Consider the following 21255-nt stretch of genomic DNA (forward strand, 5'->3'; position numbering starts at 1 on the left):
AACAGACTTAATTTATGATATGTGGTCACCTAATTTATGGCAAAGATGATACTGCAGTGAATGGGGAAAGAATCTGGTATTACTTATGCAAACGGAAGTATTATGTATAGTATCATCAACTGACTTTGAAGATAGCCACCACACTTAGCCATATATCCAATGGTTGTGTGTGCATAAGTGCAGCAGTGGACAAGTACAAGAATGTTCACAGAGAGGGTATCCATAATGGCACAAACTGGAAGCCCAAATGTGTATTAGTAGCAGACTAGTTCAATAAACCGTGATAGATTTACATAATGAAACAATATACAACAACAAAAAGGGACAGATTACAGCTCCACTCGACAACATAGAATGAATCTCATATGTAATGTTGAGCAAAAGAAAACACAAAGAGACAAAAGGTATGAGTCCACATATTTAAAGTTCGAAAGCAAGCAAAGTTAACTATACTGTTTAGAGCTATAGACTAGGGCGATAAAACTTATGAATATCAAGGCAATGGTTAGTCAAAAGGCAGGCGGAAGTTTCGTGTTGTAGGGATGCAGGGGGTTGGGACTGGGAAGGGGCAAGGACTTGGTAGGTTCTGGACCTTTCCCATTTCTCCCGTGTGCTGGTTTCGGCAGTAACTTTAGGTGTATTCATCAAGCCCTGCAGTTATACTTCATGCACTTTTCTTAGGTGTGTCAAAATCCACACTAACATTTTTTATAGAAGAAGCAAGACAATGAAAGGCATCTACAATCATTTTGAGAGGGGTGCCTGGGTGGCTCAGTCAGTTAAGTGTCTGCCTTCAGCTCAGGTCATGATCTCAGGGTCCTGGGATAGAGCCCCGCATCGGGCTCTCTGCTCAGCGGGGAGTCTGTTTCTCCCTCTCACTCTCCCTATGTACATGCTTTCTCTCTCTCTCTCAAATAAGTAAATAAAATCTTAAAAAAAAATCTACAATCACTCTTGAGAGGGAGAAATGAAAGAAGGAAGAACAACCGGAAGAGAGGGAGAACAGAAAGGAAGAACAGAACACTGAGGTTGCTGTGGGATGAACCAGAGAAAAGAACCCTGGAGACAGAGTGGCCAGGAAGGGACTTGGAAAACACCCAGTCAGAAGTGTTGCCTCCTCACTCTGAGACCCTGAGGTAAGCTCCTCTTCCGCCTCTTCCATAAGGTCTTTGGGAAGGTGGACACTGCTTCCTGTTCGGACGGGATATTTCAGGGAAACTCAAAGAAGGCCTGGCGCAGAATGAAAACAGAACCACCTTGGGCACACACAGGACTGGAAGGTGAGGGAACAGTGGTCATCCAAGCTAAACTCTGCGTGCACCTTCTGTACGGGGGGGGGTTTCTCCTTACATTAGAGTTATTTGTGTGCTCTTCCCTTCTCTTTTGATTTGGTGCAGGCCCCTTACAGGCAGGGACTATCACTGTCCCTTCGCTTCCCAGTGAAGCTGAAAAGGACATGAACTTTGAACTCGTATAGTCCTAGGTTCAAATCTCCTTTTTGACACTTACCCTGCTAAGTGACCTTGGTAAAAATTTTTAACATTTCTGGATCCTCGTTTTCCATGGTAAAGAGGATGGTACTTACCCCATAGGTAACTTATGCAAACTAGAGGCCTACAAGGCCAGATGTGTGTTTTTCTTGGCTCTGTAAAGTTTTACAAATTTGATTTCATTTCTAACATGCTAAAATCAGTAGGTTTCACATACAAATCTGAATTTCTGGCTTTTCTTGGAAAATTGTAAAATCTGGCCATACTGGGCCTCATTCTTAAATGGTAAATTTGGTCAGAGTGACAGCACATACCTCTTTAGGAGTATGATTTCCACTTGGCCACAGCCCCATCCCTCCCTTATTGCATTATACTTGACCCATGTCATTGACTTTTCCCGACGGACCTTTTGGCCCCTGCACTTGGAACCTTGGCCCAGCACAAAAAATAATCTACATGTTGGTTTACTCCATTCTTAAGCTCATCTACTTGTTGACTGACTTGTTTCATTTATTTTTTTCAGAAAACAAAACAAAACAAAAAAGTTCCTGAAGGTATAAATTTATACAACATTGTGCAAATTTTCTACTCATAGCATATTACCAATGTTGGCACTTAGTGAAAATGTAGTAACAAGCACTGCTTACCATGTGAGATATTGCTAAAGAAGCCTGCTGCCAGGTGTCCATTAGTAACTTCTCATCTGCCTCAAAGTTTGCCTCAACAGTTTCCAGTGAGTAATCGATCTTGCCCTTCAGTATGGCCTTTGTTTTTGGTTTGGACGTAGCTGAATCCGGGGATATGGATATTCGAGAAATTAGAGGAATTCTTTGAAAAAAACAAACAAATAAAAAGGAAATATAAATATTTCATTTAGCAGAATTATATTTTTATGACATGTTACTTTGGGAATTTTGTTATCTTGCTTTAACCTCAATTTTCAAAGTTGTCCTGGAAGAACTCTTCAAATGAAGAAAAGACTATAAAAGATGGTATTCAGGGGGCACCTGGGTGGCTCAGTCAGTTAAGTGACTGATTCTTGATTTTGACTCAGGTCATGATCTCAAGGTCATGAGATTGAGCCCCACGTTGGGCTCCATGCTGAGAGTGGAGCCTGCTTTGATTAAGATTCTCTCTTTCCCTCTGCACCTCCTCCAACCCCCTCTCTTAAAAAAAAAAAAAAAAAAGACTGTATTCAAATTTTTACAGTCTTATTAACAAGAGTAAACTAGAGACAAATAGTAACAAAACATAATTTTTAGTTTTAATTCTTGTTGATTACGAGGAGGGAAATGAAACAACGGGAATCTTGAAGAAATGCAATTTTGAAATGTATCCAGGGCATCAGCTTCTGACAAGGAACAAATCAGTCATAAAAAAGCAAATCAAATAAAACTGGGCACCACTCCTTTAAGATGACGACCATCATTCGGCTTCCTGAAATGGACAGTGAAAAAGCAAGATATCACAAATGTGAGGACTGCAAGGGGGAATCCTGTGGTGGGTGGGGGAGAAATCCAACAGCCCTCTCCAGTTTAGAGTATGGATGATGAAGCTTTCTCTTTGCTTTGTAAAGTGTGGGAACACAGAGGTAAGCTCTCCCTCTCCCTTCTTTCAGCCATATTGTTGCCCCTATGTAGAAATTTTAGAGCGGCCCCTGGGAACATTCTATCCCTGAAGGACTCTCGAATCTCAAATGCTATGAGAAGCGGGAAGAGATCCCCAGGGCAGAATGCTTATTATGATTGGGATCCACTTTAGTGATCCAAAGTGCAAAGGGTCCTCAGCTGGGCATGGAATGGGGAGAGAGAAGCTCCAAGGATTCCTTTGCTGAAACTTGAGGAGAGTCAGAAGCCATAATAGGATCAAGCAATTGCCAGACTCAAACTGCTGGGGAACAGATTGGTGATCCAAAAAGCTGATTGTGAACTCCAGCAAACAATTAGCTTGGTCTTGTTTTGAAGCACTAGACATGGTTTCTTGAATTTGGCTCTTTGATTCTTACAGTACTTGGCATTCTGACAATGCACTGTGCCTATAAAGGCAATGTGCTGAGGTTCTTCATACACATCTACCCACAAGGACAACTTACATTTTAATAATCAAGTAATGCTAAATGTCAGTCACTGAGACACTGAGATTCATGTGTCTAACAAGGTAAAGGTTGTGTGATCATCTCTAAATGTTTAATACAGTACAACATGCATTCCCAACACCTTGCTTTGGAGGATAGGAGTGGTGGCATATCATTTAGAAATAAAATTTGGGGTTAGACTTCATTTACCTGGAAAAAATTCTTGTCTACCTACCTCTGCCACTATCAATAGATATGAATTGGGGCATGTCACTTGACTTTCTGAAGCTCCTTTCCTCAAATAATACAAATATGCAACTGCTACTTTTACTATTATTACTAATTCTTAGTAATTGCCAATTATCAACCAATTATTAGTTACTATTATGCTGCTGCCGTTGTTGTTGTTTTTATAGGAATAAAGTAGACAGCTATGTGGAAATGCTTAACAGTATGCTTGTTCCCCTTATATATTTTAAAGAGACTGTAGTTGATTAGTTGGTTGGTTGATACATTGATTGAGAGTTTCGGTAGATACTCATAGCAGTGATTTGAGGTTGAGATTGGTACCCAGTTGTTTTGCAGACAATAAGAACTGCCTGTTCTTTTCCCTGTTTCATTCTGCTAACCAACTTTAATAGCTTCCCCAATATGCCTGACTTGCTATTTTGTGCTAAGAACAGAATGCACTGCTACTGTAGACATTGAAATTTGGCCTCTTTTAATGGCTCTGGCGGTTCATATTGCCTTTGGAATTTTTTATTGTTTTCAATTTCAAAGTTCTTTTTCAGTAGCTTGCTGAGTTAAACATTTCTCTTGTATTTGTATCAAGAAGATGGTACTTTCCTTCTTGTGTTTTCTTGCTTACGCATGGGCATTATGGGGACACGGTGAGACTACATAGAGGAAATCTAGAGAGAGAAAAAGTGGGTCTCAGATCTCATGTATATCCTATTGTGTTCAGGTCATCTCAAATCCTTTTTGGTATAGGGAGGATAAAGCAAAGCAAGAACATGCAATACTCACAATTAAAATACTGTGGAATTTAAGAAACAGAGGATCATAGGGGAAGAGAGGAAAAAATAAAACAAGATGAAGCCAGAGAGGGAGACAAACCATGAGAGACTCTTAATCATAGGAAACTAACTGAGGGTTGCTGGAGGGGAGGGGGGTGGAGGGATGGGGTCATTGGGTGATGGACATTAAGAAGGGCATGTGATGTAATGACCACTGGGCATTATATAAGACTGATGAATCACTGATGTCTACCTATGAAGCCAATAAACACATTATATGTTAATTAATTGAATTTAAATTTAAATAAATTAAAATATATAAGAATAAAAAATACTGCATGTAGGTTATTGTCGTAATAGGCATTAAAGGTTGTGTAATCTAGTCACCACTTATTGAGAGCTATTGAGACTTGATCTCAAGTCTTCTGATCCCCAGACATGGTACTCAGTGTTTTGAGGATTTCATTTTCTGTAATCTTCACAACCACCCTACTTTATAGATAAGAAAACCAAGGCTTAAGAGAGTTGGGGTGATTTTCCTCCCAAAATAAATTGTTCTAATTTACTCACATACAACTAGTAAATAACACCCAGGATTAAAACCAGATCTGTCTGCGAAACATATTCATGATACCATGTTTAGTTCGTTTAGACAGCCGTTTGTGCTGTCTGCATTGACTTGAGCACACTTGTCCAATAAAGTACATATACTGCTTTCAATCTCCAATACATATATCTTTGGAGATTTAAACTTAATGTTCAGCTTGTATATTATTTTTTTAAAGCTAACTTCTTTTTCCCCTCTTCACATTTATAGATTCTTGTTTTCTCATGACCTCCTTACTGGTCATGAGAAAATATTACTTTAATTTTTAATGCGGTTTATTAATTTATTTTTAATTAATTCATTTAATTTCAAGGATTTTAAGTTTCCTTTTTGTTACTTTATCCTTACTTTTTGCTCTCTTAATGTTTTAGAGTTGGGACCCACATCACAGGAATTACCACCACTCCCACTCCTTCTTTCTTTTTTTTTTTTAAGATTTTATTTATTTATTTGACAGAGAGAGACACAGCAAGAGAGGGAAGAGAGGAGAGGGAGAGGGAGAAGCAGGCTTCACGCGGAGCAGGGAGCCCGATGTGGGGCTAGATTCCAGGACCCTGGGACCATAACCTGAGCCAAAGGCAGACACTTAACTTACTGAGCCACCCAGACGCCCCACCCACTCCCTATTTAGTTTTTTTTAAATTTTTTATTGTTATGTTAATCACCATACATTACATCATTAGTTTTGGATGTAGTGATCCATGATTCATTGTTTGTGCATAACACCCAGTGCTCCATGCAGAACGTGCCCTCTTTAATACCCATCACCAGGCTAACACATCACCCCATCCCCTCCCCTCTAGAACCCTCAGTTTGTTTTTCAGAGTCCATCGTCCTCATGGTTGGTCTCCCCCTCCTATTTCCCCCCCTTCATTCTTCCCCTCCTGCTGTCTTCTTTTTTTTCCTTAATATATATTGCATTATTTGTTTCAGAGGTACAGATCTGTGATTCAACAGTCTTGCACAATTCACAGCACTCGCCATAGCACATACCCTCCCCAATGTCTATCACCCAGCCACCCCATCCCTCCCACCCCCCCCACCACTCCAGCAACCCTCAGTTTGTTTCCTGAGATTAAGAATTCCTCATATCAGTGAGGTCATATGATACATGTCTTTCTCTGATTGACTTATTTCGCTCAGCATAACACCCCCCAGTTCTATCCACGTCGTTGCAAATGGCAAGATCTCATTCCTTTTGATGGCTACATAATATTCCCTTGTGTATATATACCACTTCTTCTTTATCCATTCATCTGTCGATGGACATCTTGGCTCTTTCCACAGTTTGGCCATTGTGGACATTGCTGCTACAAACATTGGGGTGCACATACCCCTTCGGGTCCCTACATTTGTATCTTTGTGGTAAATACCCAGCAGTGCAATTGCTGGATCATATGGTAGCTCTATTTTCAACTGTTTGAGGAACCTCCATGCTGTTTTCCAGAGTGGTTGCACCAACTTGCATTCCCACCAACCGTGTAGGAGGGTTCCCCTTTCTCCGCATCCCCGCCAACATCTGTCGTTTCCTGACTTGTTAATTTTAGCCATTCTGACTGGTGTGAGGTGGTATCTCATTGAGGTTTTGATTTGGATTTCCCTGAGGCCGAGCGATGTTGAGCACTTTTTCATGTGTCTCTTAGACATTTGGATGTCTTCTTTGGAAAAATGTCTGTTCATGTCTTCTGCCCATTTCTTGATTGGATTATTGGTTCTTTGGGTGTTGAGTTTGATAAATTCTTTACAGATTTTGGATATTAGCCCTTTATCTGATATGTCATTTGCAAATATTTTCTCCCATTCTGGCTGTCTTTTGGTTTTGTGGACTGTTTCTTTTGCTGTGCAAAAGCTTTTTATCTTGATGAAATCCCAATAGTTCATTTTTGCCCTGGCTTCCCTTGCCTTTGGCGATGTTTCTAGGAAGAAGTTGCTGCGGCTGAGGTCGAAGAGGTTGCTGCCTGTGTTCTCCTCTAGGATTTTGATGGACTCCTGTCTCACGTTTAGGTCTTTCAACCATTTGGAGTCTATTCTTGTGTGTGGTGTAAGGAAATGGTCCAGTTTCTTTCTTCTGCATGTGGCTGTCCAATTTTCCCAACACCATTTGTTGAAGAGACTGTCTTTTTTCCATTGGACATTCTTTCCTGTTTTGTGAAAGATTAGTTGACCATAGAGTTGAGGGTCCATTTCTGGGCTGTCTATTGTGTTCCGTTGATCGATGTGTCTGTTTTTGTGCCAGTACCATACTGTCTTGATGACGACAGCTTTGTAATAGAGCTGGAAGTCCGGAATTGTGATGCCGCTGGCTCTGCTTTTCTTTTTCAACATTCTTCTGGCTATTCAGGGTCTTTTCTGGTTCCATACAAATTTTAGGATTATTTGTTCCATTTCTTTGAAAAAAGTGGATGATATTTTGATGGGGATTGCATTGAATGTGTAGATTGCTCTAGGAAGCATTGACATCTTCACAATGTTTGTTCTTCCAATCCATGAGCATGGAACGTTTTTCCATTTCTTTGTGTCTTCCTCAATTTCTTTCATGAGTATTTTATAGTTTTCTGAGTACAGAACCTTTGCCTCTTTGGTTAGATTTATTCCTAGGTATCTTATGGTTTTGGGTGCAATTGTAAATGGGATCGACTCCTTAATTTCTCTTTCTTCTGTCTTGTTTTTGGTGTATAGGAATGCCACTGATTTCTGTGCATTGATTTTACATCCTGCCACTTTACTGAATTCCTGTACGAGTTCTGGCAGTTTTGGGGTGGAGTCTTTTGGGTTTTCCACATACAGTATCATATCATCTGCAAAGAGTGAGAGTTTGACTTCCTCTTTGCCGATTTGGATGCCTTTGATTTCTTTTTTCTTTGTCTGATTGCTGTGGCTAGGACTTCTAATACTATGTTGAATAGCAGTGGTGAGAGTGGACATCCCTGCCGTGTTCCTGACCGTAGGGGGAAAGCTCTCAGCTTTTCCCCTTTGAGAATGATATCTGCTGTAGGTTTTTCATAGATGGCTTTTATGATATTGAGGTATGTACCCTCTATCCCTATACTCTGACGAATTTTGATCAAGAAAGGATGCTGTACTTTGTCAAATGCTTTTTCTGCATCTATTGAGAGGATCATATGATTCTTGTTCTTTCTTTTGTTAATATATTGTATCACGTTGATTGATTTGCAGATGTTGAACCAACCTTGCAGCCCAGGGATAAATCCCACTTGGTCATGGTGAATAATCCTTTTAATGTACTGTTGGATCCTATTGGCTAGTATTTTGGTGAGAATTTTTGCATCCATGTTCATCAAGGATATTGGTCTGTAATTCTCCTTTTTGATAGGGGTCTTTGTTTGGTTTTGGGATCAAGGTAATGGTGGTCTCACAAAATGAGTTTGGAAGTTTTCCTTCCATTTCTATTTTTTGGAACAGTTTCAGGAGAATAGGTATTAATTCTTCTTTAAATGTTTGGTAGAATTCCCCTGGAAGCCATCTGGCCCTGGGCTTTTGTTTGTTGGGAGATGTTTGATGACTGCTTCAATTTCCTTAGTGGTTATAGGTCTGTTCAGGTTTTCTATTTCTTCCTGGTTCAGTTTTGGTAGTTGATACATCTCTAGGAATGCCTCCATTTCTTCCAGGTTATCTAATTTGCTGGCATAGAGTTGCTCATAATATGTTCTTATAATTGTTTGTATTTCTTTGGTGTTGGTTGTGATCTCTCCTCTTTCATTCATGATTTTGTTGATTTGGGTCATTTCTCTTTCCTTTTTGATAAGTCTGGCCAGGGGTTTATCAATCTTGTTAATTCTTTCAAAGAACGAGCTCCTAGTTTCCTTGATCTGTTCTACTGTTCTTTTGGTTTCTATTTCATTGATTTCTGCTCTGGTCTTTATTATTTCTCTTCTCCTGCTGGGTTTAGGCTTTATTTGCTGTTTTTTCTCCAGCTCCTTTAGGTGTAGGGTTAGGTTGTGTATTTGAGACCTTTCTTGTTTCTTGAGAAAGTCTTGTATTGCTATATACTTTCCTCTTAGGACTGCCTTTGCTGTATCCCAAAGATTTTGAACAGTTGAGTTTGCAATTTCATTGGTTTCCATGATTTTTTTTAATTCTTCTTTAATTTCCTGGTTGACCCATTCATTCTTTAGTAGGATGCTATTTAGCCTCCATGTATTTGAGTTCTTTCCAACTTTCCTCTTGTGATTGAGTTCTAGTTTCAAAGCACTCTGGTCTGAAAATATGCAGGGAATGATCCCAATCTTTTGGTACTGGTTGAGACCTGATTTGTGACCTAGGATGTGATCAATTCTGGAGAATGTTCCATGGGCGCTAGAGAAGAATGTGTATTCCGTTGCTTTGGGATAGAATGTTCTGAATATGTCTGTGAAGTCCATTTGGTCCAGTGTGTTGTTTAAAGTCTTTATTTCCTTGTTGATTTTTTGCTTAGATGATCTGTCCATTTCAGTCAGGGGGGTGTTAAAGTCCCCCACTATTATTGTATTGTTGTCAATGTTTTTCTTTGCTTTTGTTATTAATTGCCTTATATAATTGGCTGCTCCCATGTTAGGGGCATAGATATTTACAATTGTTAGATCTTCTTGTTGGATAGACCCTTTAAGTAGGATATAGTGTCCTTCCTCATCTCTTATTACAGTCTTTGGTTTAAAATTTAATTTGTCTGAAATAAGGATTGCCACCCCAGCTTTCTTTTGGTGTCCATTAATATGGTAAATGGTTTTCCACCCCCTCACTTTCAATCTGGGGGTGTCTTTGGGTCTAAAATGAGTCTCTTGCAGACAGCATATTGATGGGTCTTGTTTTTTAATCCAATCTGATAGCCTATGTCTTTTGATTGGGGCATTTAGCCCATTTACATTCAGGGTAACTATTGAAAGATATGAATTTAGTGCCATTGTATTGCCTGTAAGGTGACTGTTACTGTATATTGTCTGTATTCCTTTCTGGTCTATGTTGCTTTTAGGCTCTCTCTTTGCTTAGAGGACCCCTTTCAATATTTCTGGTAGGGCTGGTTTCGTGTTTGCAAATTCCTTTAGTTTTTGTTTGTCCTGGAAGCTTTTTATCTCTCCTTCTATTTTCAATGACAGCCTAGCTGGATATAGTATTCCTGGCTGCATATTTTTCTCGTTTAGTGCTCTGAAGATATCATGCCAGTCCTTTCTGGCCTGCCAGGTCTCTGTGGATAGGTCTGTTGCCAATCTAATGTTTCTACCATTATAGGTTACATATCTCTTCTCCCGAGCTGCTTTCAGGATTTTCTCTTTGTCTCTGAGAGTCATAAGTTTTACTATTAGATGTCGGGGTGTTGACCTATTTTTATTGATTTTGAGGGGGGTTCTCTGTACCTCCTGGATTTTGATGCCTGTTTCCTTCCCCACATTAGGGAAGTTTTCTGCTATAGTTTGCTCCAATATACCTTCTGCCCCTCTCTCTCTTTCTTTTTCGTCGGTGATCCCAATTATTCTAATGTTGTTTTGTCTTATCGTATCGCTTATCTCTCGAATTCTGCCGTCATGATCCAGTAGTTGTTTATCTCTCTTTTTCTCAGCTTCTTTATTTTCCATCATTTGGTCTTCTATATCGCTGATCCTCTCTTCTGCCTCATTTATCCTAGCAGTTAGTGCCCCCATTTTTGATTGGACTTCATTAATAGCCTTTTTGATTTTGATTTGGTTAGATTTTAGTTCTTTTATTTCTCCAGGAAGGGTTTCTCTAATAACTTCCATGCCTTTTTCAAGCCCAGCTAGTATCTTTAAGATCATGATTCTGATCTCTAGGTCCGACATCGTACTAATGTCCGTATTGAGTAGGTCCCTGGCAGACGGTACTACCTCTTGTTCTTTTTGCTGAGGTGATTTTTTTCGTCTTGTCGTTTTGTCCAGAGGAGAACAGATGAATGAGAGAACAAAATGCTAACAGGTTAACAACGTCCCCAGAAAATATACTCTAAACAAATCAGAAAAGACCTGAAACCAGGGGAAAAGAAAGGGAAAGAAAGAAAAAAGAAAGAGAAAGAAAAAGAAAAAGAAAAAGAAAAAGATAAAAACAAACAAAAACAGAACAAAACAACAACAAAAAAACAATACGATCAAATATGATCAGGCTAGTGCATAGATCAGTGCCACACACTGGATTTTGGGTGTATTTTGGTCTGTTAGAAGAAAGTGCCTCGGGCGCCTGGGTGGCTCAGTTGGTTAAGCGACTGCCTTCGGCTCAGATCATGATCCTGGAGTCCCAGGATCGAGTCCCTCATCGGGCTCCCTGCTCAGCAGGGAGTCTGCTTCTCCCTCTGACCCTCTTCCCTCTCGTGCTCTCTATCTCTCTCATTCTCTCTCTCTCTCAAATAAATAAATAAATCTTAAAAAAAGAAGAAGAAGAAAGTGCCTCCTAAAATTTTAAAGAAATAAAGACTTCTATATGTACAAAATAAGGGTTGATAACAATGAAGGGATGGAAGATGACTGTAAAGATGAAAATTATAAAAGATTTTATAAAAGGAATTGATAAGAAGTTGTTTGAAAAAAGAAAGAAGAAGATTAAAAAAAAAAGGGAGAGAATATGATCAGGCAGGAGACTAGAACAAAGCCATAAACTAGTGTTTTAGGGTATATTTTGATCTGTTAGAAGAAACTGTACCTCAAAATTTTAAAGAGAGAACAACTTATATATATATATAAGTCTTTATATATATATATATATATATATATATATATATATAAGATGTTGGTTGAAAAGGGGAAAAAGAAAAATTAAAAAAAAAACAGTTAAAAAAACTAACTTTGAAAAACTAATGAATCATGGTAAAAAAGCCATGAATTCTATGTGCAGTATTCCCCTAGCGCTGGAGTTCTGCCATTCTCATTGATGGGTAAACTTGGTCTTGGCTGCCTGTTTGTGCTGATCTTCTGGGGGAGGGGCCTGTTGACGTGGTTCCCAAAGGTCTTTGCCTTAGGTGGAATTGCCCTGCCCTTGTCGGTCCAGGCTAAGGAATCTGCTCGGGTTTGCTCTCGGGAGCTTTTGTTCCCTGCAAGCTCTCGGTACAGCTTTGGAGGATGAGAGTGAAAATGGTGGCCTCCCAATCTCCACCCGGAGGAGCTGAGAACTCGGGGCCCCGCTCCTCAGTGTGCCCCCAGAGAAAAGCAGTCACTCCCGTGTCCCCGGTCTCCGGCCACACTCCGTGCTCACCTGGCCTGTGATGAGTGTTTCTATCTCTGGCACCCGACCCCGTGTGGAGTCTCCAAACCCAGCAGATCCCTGCGGTGCGCTCCTGCGCCGCTCCTCCCGGGGGAGGAAGGGGAGTCTCCCCAGCTCTGCCGCTTGTTGGGTCCCTGCTGGAGGAGCAGTGGCCTGACTGGGCCGCGGATCACAGTTTATGGCAACCCCAAGCTGAGAGCCCGCACCTCGGCTCCATCTCTGCAGCCGGCTTCCCTGCTCCGATAACTGGGAGTTCTGCCGCACTCAGGCACCCCTGGTCTTTCTGTGACCCTGAGGGTTCCACCCCCAGCTTAGCCACTGGAGCAACGTCCCTCAGCGGAGCTGACTTCTAAAAGTTTCAATTTTGTCCTCCGCCGCTCTATCACTTGCCAGAAGCGGCAGACGGAGGCCCCCTCCCCCGCCGTCTATCCTCTGAATGTTGCCTCGGATTCACTTCTCCACACGTCCTACCTTCCAGTAAATGGTCGCTTTTCTGTTCAGAGAGTTGTTGCTATTCTTCTCTTCGATCTCCTGTTGAGTTCGTAGGTGTTCAGAATGGTTTGATCCCTATTCAGCTGAATTCCTGAGACCAGACGAAATCGAGGTCTCCTACTCCTCAGCCATCTTGTTCTGCCCCCTCCCCCTCCCTATTTCTTAAAGACATTTTTCTATCTGTTCATAGCTTCTCTGGGTTTGGGATCTTGCCCTTTCCCTGCCCCCACCACTGAGTCTATAAATGCAATTATTTGCAAACTTTTGTATTGCACAGAAATGTTTGCTTGAAAATCTAATTCTTTTCTTGCTCTGGTGGGAATTTGATGTTAGACTATTGACAAGTCTTTTACCTCATGAAGTCATAATCACATATGACTGAACCTTTCCTGTTTTTCAGTTTCCTTACCTGTAAAAGAAGACTCACAACCCCTTCCATTTTCATTTATATGTCACACACACACACACACACACACACACACACACATATACACACACAAAGTACTTAGGACCTTTCATAAAAGTAGTAGAGATTCATGATTCCTTGCTGAAAACTCTTGAGCCAAAAGTTTTTCAGAATTCAAAATTTACATACTCTATATATTCCCTAATATCCCCAGCAGAGTCTGTTGGAAGCGCTTCATAATAAAACACACTATACCTCTGCGGCAAAGTGTGTAAATAGTCATCATCACTTGGATAATAATGCATATCAATCATCTTAAGTTGAACTTAGAAAATTTTTCACTTTTTGGAGCTCTTTTTGGATTTTGGATTTGCAGATACAGGAGTTTGGTTTTTATTAGGTATTCAACTTAAAATCATAAAGTTTTATGCTCAAACCAATTATAGTGCAACATGATAGCCTTTCTTACCTAAGCTGGCTTTCCAAAATGTCTCTACTATCCAGTTGGACCAATGGGACTCGAGCAAATCTCTTAATGTCGTCGATTGGGATTTTGCCTTCCATTCCCCTGTAATAATCTTGAAGGAGTCTCTTTGTATCTTGGAAACGGTTCAGTTCTGCCTTTAATAGCAAACAAGAATGTTAATACCCAAGAAAGAACAAGCTGATCTCTACATATTTCCCGCATAAGTTCTGTAAGCACTATTTTAAAATATTTCAGTTGAAATCAATTTTCTGGAAATTAAGAAAGAATTGGCTAGGGGCACCTGGGTGACTCAGTCGTTAAGCATCTGCCTTCGGCTCATGTCATGATCCCAGGGTCCTGAGATTGAGCCCCACATTGGGCTCCCTGCTCCACAGAAGCCTGCTTCTCCATCTCCCACCCCCCTTGCTTGTGTTCCCTCTCTCGCTGTGTCTCTCTCTGTCAAATAAGTAAATAAAACCTTAAAAAAAAGAGAAAGAATTGGCTATAGGCATAGATCTAATGGCATATATCTTATATACATATCTAAAGGCATATATAACAATGAAAGATAACTGGTGACTTTGCATTCTCTGTACTCATTGAGTATGATTCCACTCAACAAGGTGGCGTTTCTATGCCTCTTGACCTTGTGACAAAAGATTACAGTAAGTATGATGTCCGAAGTAGTACATATTATTCATTATTGTGACATTAAGAATTCCTGTGTCCTGTATCCAATCAACTAATACATTAACAAACATGTGAATGTCTTCTACCAGAGGTAACAAGTTAATCGATTTGGGAGATGCCAAAAATATGATATACACAAATATGAAATACAAATATGGGTACAGATACAAATACAAAAAAACTGAAGTACAAAGTAAGACTAGGTTTTGGTCCTCTAGGACTATTTAACCTAGTTGTGGAGAAATGACAAGGTAAGGCAAAGGCAACGGTCAGTTCTCTTTTCACAGTTTCCACTCTTACTCAATAATGCGTACTAGGGAGATCACTCCTCCATGCTCAGAGCAAACCCCGTCTGTTGGCATTGCCAGTAGTGCCTTGGGGGAAATGGAGGACACAGAGGAACTGGCGATAAGTGGAGCATCAGTCATACACAAGGGACTCCCTGCCAGCCAGGCTACCTCCCTTTGCAGGAATGAGGACATGCGTGCATCGTGAGTGCCAAATGCACCATGAATCTGCCAACCCATTCTCCCATTAGGTGTCAGATCAGTTGGCACTCCCATGCTCCTCTCTGGTAGCGTAAACATGACTTTCAGACTTTGCTTTGGTGAGCGGGGCTACTTAAACCAGTGCCTGAGGGCCTAGAGACTGAAGCTCTTCTGCAGAAGTATTCCATGATATATAGTTAATTATAGAAAGCATTTTTTTCCAAAAAGAACAAACCTGACCTAGTGTTCAAAGCCCTTCGCTGACCCTAACCCAAGGATATTTATGAAGGGATCCCAATATTTATCGGGCAAGTAATGTTGCTATTTATTTCACAAAACATCCGGAAATAGTCTTGTACTACCATATTCACAGTCTAGAATAAATAAATGCTTTTGCATTGTAGTCGACAACAGAAGACAAAAACAGTTTCAATAAGTTTGTTTTTGATACAAAAAAGGGTAAACCACATTGCTCCTGAAAAGCTGTCTTGCACATTGTTAAACGTTTCTAGGCAAATGACTGAAACAGGAAAAAGTTTACTTGGTTAAATTGAATCTATAGTATAAAATAAAATTACCATTCATATATTGTTTTAAATTATAAAACATGTTTTAAATATTTGGATTTTAAACATAAATATACATTTGAGTAACTTTTCAAACTAGCATTTTGAAATGATTAGGAAAACTAAACATTTTTATTTTCTTGCAGAGCAACCAAATTTTTAAGATATTCCTATATGGACAAATCTCACATTGTGACAATAAGTGTTTTCACTTGTCATGCTTAGAAACAGAATCCTAGTTTTGAAGGGAATGTTAGAAAATCATCAAGCATAATATTTTCTAAAATTTACTGGGTAGAAAACTTGTCCTGTGGGCTGTTAATGAGTACCCTGTTGGGGATAAACAAAACCAAAAACTTTGTAATGTCAAATAGTTTCAGAAATGCTGGATTAACATATCAAAAAGGTTTCTTAATGGCAGGGCATATCGATGTCCTAATATGTCAATATGTTTGTTAATCTCCCAGGGAAAGGGAAGCACAGAGTATGCGGTACTTCCCAATTTCACTTGATCACTGAGTCCTTTACTGCGGACCATTGTGTAAAACTAGTGTCCCATGGATCCCACTTTGGGAAATGCTTATCTAGTTGTCTGTTACCCAGTATTGCAGGCCTTGAAGCCTTTATCATAAAGATTCTTTCCCCTAGCCCTCCATTCCAGAAACATGTGCAAACTTTCTGCTTATAAGCAGCTCAGTTGCTTCAAAAATCTGTTATTTGTTGGATGGTTCTAATCATTGGGTTCTTTCTGCATTTATTGAACTGCAATCCACTTCCTGTAATTTCCATCTTCAGTTTTTGTAACGTCCTATCGATCAGTGCAGAATGAGGTTCTTTGCTATTTCATGTGGCGGGCCTTCAACTATTAGAACAATGCTGAAGGATTATAACAGAAGTCACAGCACAGGGTTGTTGTGAAGGTCTAATGTAAGATACATGAAAGTCCTTCGAGCAGTGCCTGGCACATACAGAGGAAGGAGGAAGGAATTAACAAAGAACAGCTCTTAATTTGCTGCCCTGTCCTTTCTCTTCTTTCCTCCTCATTGATTTTAGATGTGGATTCACTTCTTAGGACGAGAGCCTTCCATCTAGGATGTGAGAGTTCTACCATTCCCCAAAGAGGCATGTACTGCTCGGACTAATGAGAAATGATTCACAAAGATTCTCTATTCCCTTTGCTTTCACTACGGGATTTCAGATATTTCTGCCAGAAGCTTCTGACATACCTGTTCTAACAGCCAATCTCTCCTTGCCCGAACCAGTGCCCCAGGAATGCTACCCAGTGTGGCTTAAGCTGCTTGGCTGGCTCACTTTAATCCTTTGTACAACCCACACCTGGATCCCAGAGCTGGTAGTCAGTGAGGCTGCTCCTGGGTCTCAGCTTTCTGCTGACTTTTCAGGCCTCCTGTGGTCCAACCTGCCCCTATACCATGGGCTTGTCCCTCTGAAGGTTGGAAGTATCAGCATTCATGGTCGTTGGTTGAGTGAGCCTTTATTGAACCCCTACCGTGCGCTAACTCGGATTGTCAGCTAAATATCCTGCTCTTCCACATTATCTCCTCATATACATCAATCGGTTGAGGACTAGAAATGCACCTTTTTCTATTCTCTACCCTCACTGCTATGCTCTTAGGAAAAAATACTCATGTAGACACAGCTTGGCTAACACAAGCTTACTATTCCCCTCAGCTTGGCTAAACTTTAGATACTCTTCTTCCTAACTCCAGGTGCCTGACTGCCCTTTTCTAATTTACTTTACAAAATTTATCATTGTAAATCCTTGCTCTGTCCATTTATAGGTAAATCTTTTTTTTCCTAAAGATTTTATTTATGAGAGAGAGAACATGGGGAGGGCCGAGGGAGAAGGAGAAACATACTCTCCCTGAGCAGGGAGCCCAACAACACGGGGCTCAAACCCAGGACCCTGAGATCACAACCTGAGCCAAAGGCAGATGCTTAACTGACTGAACCACCAGGCACCCCTGAGATGTAAATCTTTTTAAAAGCTTCTTGCCAGTTTTAGAACTCAAAACTGTCTTTCCCAAGTATCTGGGCACCGTCCCTTTGAAAAGTAAACATCAAGGAAATCATACCCCTAGCTGCCAGTTCCTCTGGGAGGGAAGGAGCCTAACTTGCTCCTTGAGGGTAACTTGCTCCCAGTGTTAAAACCAGGTGAAGAGAGGAGAATGTTTATTTTTCCTTCAGGCAAAGCCAATCAGCAAGCACAGATGGCTTCTGATGCCCACTACACCCCAGCTCTCAAACTCCAGCTCTTTTTCTTGGCAATGCTGGGTGTCCAGACCTGGCCTGTGCTCTGTTTCCTACTGTTGACAACACTCTTGGAATAAGAGCAATCGCTATCTTCTTATCTCATCTAGTGCAATTTTTATTTAACAGGCTGCAAATATAAGTTAGTGAGGTTGTTCTGGCGAATGTTTTTTTTTTTCTTCAATCCTGACATAAACATTTCTCTGGAATCAGATGCCTGCTGACATTGACTTAGCCCATGCTTTGTGGCAGAGCTGCTTTCCTGGGCTTTTGCTGGCCACTTTGGGTGTCTGTTGTGAGAGGTAATAACCGGTATAAGACAGCATCTCTCTTGTCCCTCTCCATAGTTCTAAGCCACCTGGAAACAAAGCTGGTTGGTGGTTGCTTGGGATGTTGCCAGTTTCTGCTTTGTTTTTGTTTTTGCTTTTTTTTAAGTAGGCTCTATGCCCAGCTTCATGGGGTTTGAACTCACAACCCCGAGATCAAGATCTGAGCTAAGGTCAAGATTGGATGCTTAAGCGACTGAGCCACCCAGGCGCCCCGGGGTGCTACCAGTTCTAGTGCTTGTTGGGCCTGGGTTAAAATTATTTAGTTCAGCTAAATTCCTCAGCAAGCTGCAGCTCAGGCCAGGCCGAGTGCTGTCAGTAAAATGAGCCTGAAGAGGCCCCTCATCCTCCCAAAGGAGTTGTAAAGGGAGGGACGGGAAGTAGCTGTGGAAGCAAGAGCCTATGTTGTTGATGGGCTTCTCTTACCTGCATTAATGACAAGAAATGGTTCATCGTTATTCCAATTGAGTCCTGCAACCAGCTCTCATTAATGACATCCTGACGCTCCTGCTCTGCTTCTTCCTTCCGAGCATCACAGATGTCCCACAGGCGGTCTCGTAAATCCTGAGCAGAAAGAAACATCACTGTTAACGCTTTACAATTGCAGCTCAAATTACCTCAGTGTAATAAAACTAGAATCCTTTGCCTGTCTTAAAAATGTCTCCAAAGAAAATTAGACCTAACGTACTCATGCATTTTATTCCTTCATTCAATAAATATTTATTTTGCTTCTACTCTATGCCAGGCCCTTACTTTATAAGACCAGCTCACCAAATCATATGCCCACGTCTAGCACAAATCCACTGCAGTTCACTTTATTTATGGGTGGCTATGTTTTATGTAGTATTCTAATCCTTTCTCAGAAAATTTGTTTAGTTGAAAAAGTCCTGGGGCACCTGCGTGGCTTAGTCAGTTAAGCACCGGACTCTTGATTTCAGCTCAGGTCATGATCTCAGGTTGTGAGATCAAACCCCTCATCGGGCTCTGCACTGGGTGTGGAGCCTGCTTACACTCCCTCCCTCTCTCTCTCTCTCTCTCTCTCTCTCTCTGCCTATCCCTGTCTGCTCTCTAAATAAATAAATAAATAAATAAATAAATAAATAAGTCAGGGAATTTATGGGGAAATGGCGTATTGTTGGTGGAGGATATATGTAGCTGTATTTAATCCAAGGGCATAGGCTTATTCATTAATCATGAGTGGAACATGTCATTCCCCAGGAAGTGCTGTCTGAGCTTAATAGGATTGTCCAAAAATTAGCTTTGTACCAAAGAGCTAGCAGTAAGAAAAATCTTTCAAAATCCCAGCTCTGCCATTTATATAACAAAACTAACAATAGCTACCATGTACTGAGGTCTTTCTACATGTATCAGTGTATCAGAACGTAAGTCACTGTACTTATATCAACTCATTTAATGCCTCACAACAACATGAACATAATATATTATCATGTTCGTTTTGCAGAGAAGTCACAGAAAGGTTATCTTCCTGAAGGCACACAATAAGTAGGTCGTGGATCCAGGATATGAGCCTGTGCTCTTGAATAATCTATACGACTATTTCAGGTCTCAGTTACTTTATCTGTAACTTACCTTTTGGATGTGCCATATAGAATAAATTAGCTTATGTATATAAAGCACTTAGCATAGTATTTAGCATACAGTAATTCCTTGGTTAATAAAAACTATTATAATCTTATAAGAATATCATATTATCTATGCAATAAAATATCTGTTTAATAAAATATCCCATTAATGAAATGCATACAGTCAATTAAAATGTGACAGGTTTCACAATAATAATTTATAAAACATTATTATGTGTTGGGCATTGTGCTGTGCTTTACATGGATTACCTCGCTAATCCCCACAATAACCAGGAGGTAAATTCTGGTGAGAAAATTGATGCCCAGAGAGGTTAAGTCACTTGGCTATGGTTTCATTGTGGTGGAGCCAGGAATCCTAATGCAAGCAGTTTCATTCTAGTGCCCACAGTGGGTTTTATTTCTGTGATATTGTATTAATGGGACTCTTAGCATTTTGATTTGTTACCTTCAGGGAACTGCACATAAAAATGAGAATATCACAGCCATTTTTATAGCCCTATGCTAAGTATCAGCACAAAACACCATTATTATAGAGCTAACCTTGGTATCTGCATGGTCTTTCCACAAATGCTTTGGCAGATATTCAGTGCATACTGGCTTGTGCTTACCAAGCATTTGTACATTTTTGAGAGCTAGAAGAGTTTTCTTTTTGTTCCTGCCTCACTGTGAGGCCTTGGCAAGTACTGGCATCTCTGTGGTTCAGATTTCTGATGGCAGAGTGGGGACAGTGAAATAGCAGAACCTCTCCATTAACTTCTCAGAAGTGGAATGAAATAAGACAAGAACAAGGACATTGACCAAGCATAGAGAGGGTCTGGGCTTACCTAGAGGCATGGCTGGTTGTCACATTTCATTTGGCAAGAATTAGGGAATTATTATATGTTCCTGAGTGGGTTGTATTGAAGAGTGGGTTGTATTGAAGAAAAACTCATGGCTATTAATTGTGAAGGTTGTGCAGACAAAAATCATTAAAAATGAACACTTTTACAAAAGTTTTAAAGGTTTTCTGTTGGGTCAAAAGCCCAAATTCAATTATATGGTGGTTACTAGAATCTCACATAAAACAAAATGATACAAAAAGGTCAAAAGTCAAAACTTATACAAGACAAATACAAATAAGAAATAAAGCAAGGTTCACAGTATTAATATCAGATACAGTAGAATTCAGTACAAAAGAAGTACTTTGGTGCAAAGATGGTTATTTTATACTCTAAAGAGCATAGGAGACCATGAAGAAATAGCTTGTTACGTTTCTTCACATGTCAAATAACGCTGCTTCAGAAAAACCGTTTAATGAATGGTTCAGGGCATGGGCCGGGGAGCGTGGTGGCGTGGGGTCAAATCCCAGCTCTGACACTTACTTCACCATATTTTGTCATCCATAAAATGGGAAGATTACTAGTTCCCACCTCAGAGGGGTGTCTTGAGGATGCAGGAAGACAGTGCCAGCAGGTACATGTTCAGGTTAGCTATTACTGCTGCTACATTAAAGTCTGTAAAGCAATCTACTAAATCTCTTAAAATCTATAAAGCAAGGCAAGTGGATAGAAATGTAACCATCA

At 40.3% G+C, this 21255-nt stretch overlaps 1 protein-coding gene across 10 annotated transcripts in view; it reads right to left on the minus strand.

The window, feature by feature from the left end:
* Positions 1–21255, minus strand: part of SPEF2 (sperm flagellar 2) — a 169404-nt gene that overhangs the window by 47159 nt on the left and 100990 nt on the right. For all 10 annotated transcript variants that reach the window (XR_003522086.2, XR_003522084.2, XR_003522088.2 and 7 more), the window contains 3 exons: positions 18516–18653; positions 13755–13906; positions 2138–2318 (listed from right to left, as the gene is read on the minus strand). Coding sequence is in view for 5 of the 10 variants with exons in the window: in XM_027605658.1 (XP_027461459.1) it covers positions 2138–2318; positions 13755–13906; positions 18516–18653 (471 nt within the window). In the remaining 5 variants the exon portion in view is untranslated. The remainder of the gene's footprint in view (positions 1–2137; positions 2319–13754; positions 13907–18515; positions 18654–21255) is intronic.

This window comes from Zalophus californianus, chromosome 5 (genome assembly GCF_009762305.2).
Source record: "Zalophus californianus isolate mZalCal1 chromosome 5, mZalCal1.pri.v2, whole genome shotgun sequence".
Classification (NCBI taxonomy): Eukaryota; Metazoa; Chordata; class Mammalia; order Carnivora; family Otariidae; genus Zalophus; species Zalophus californianus.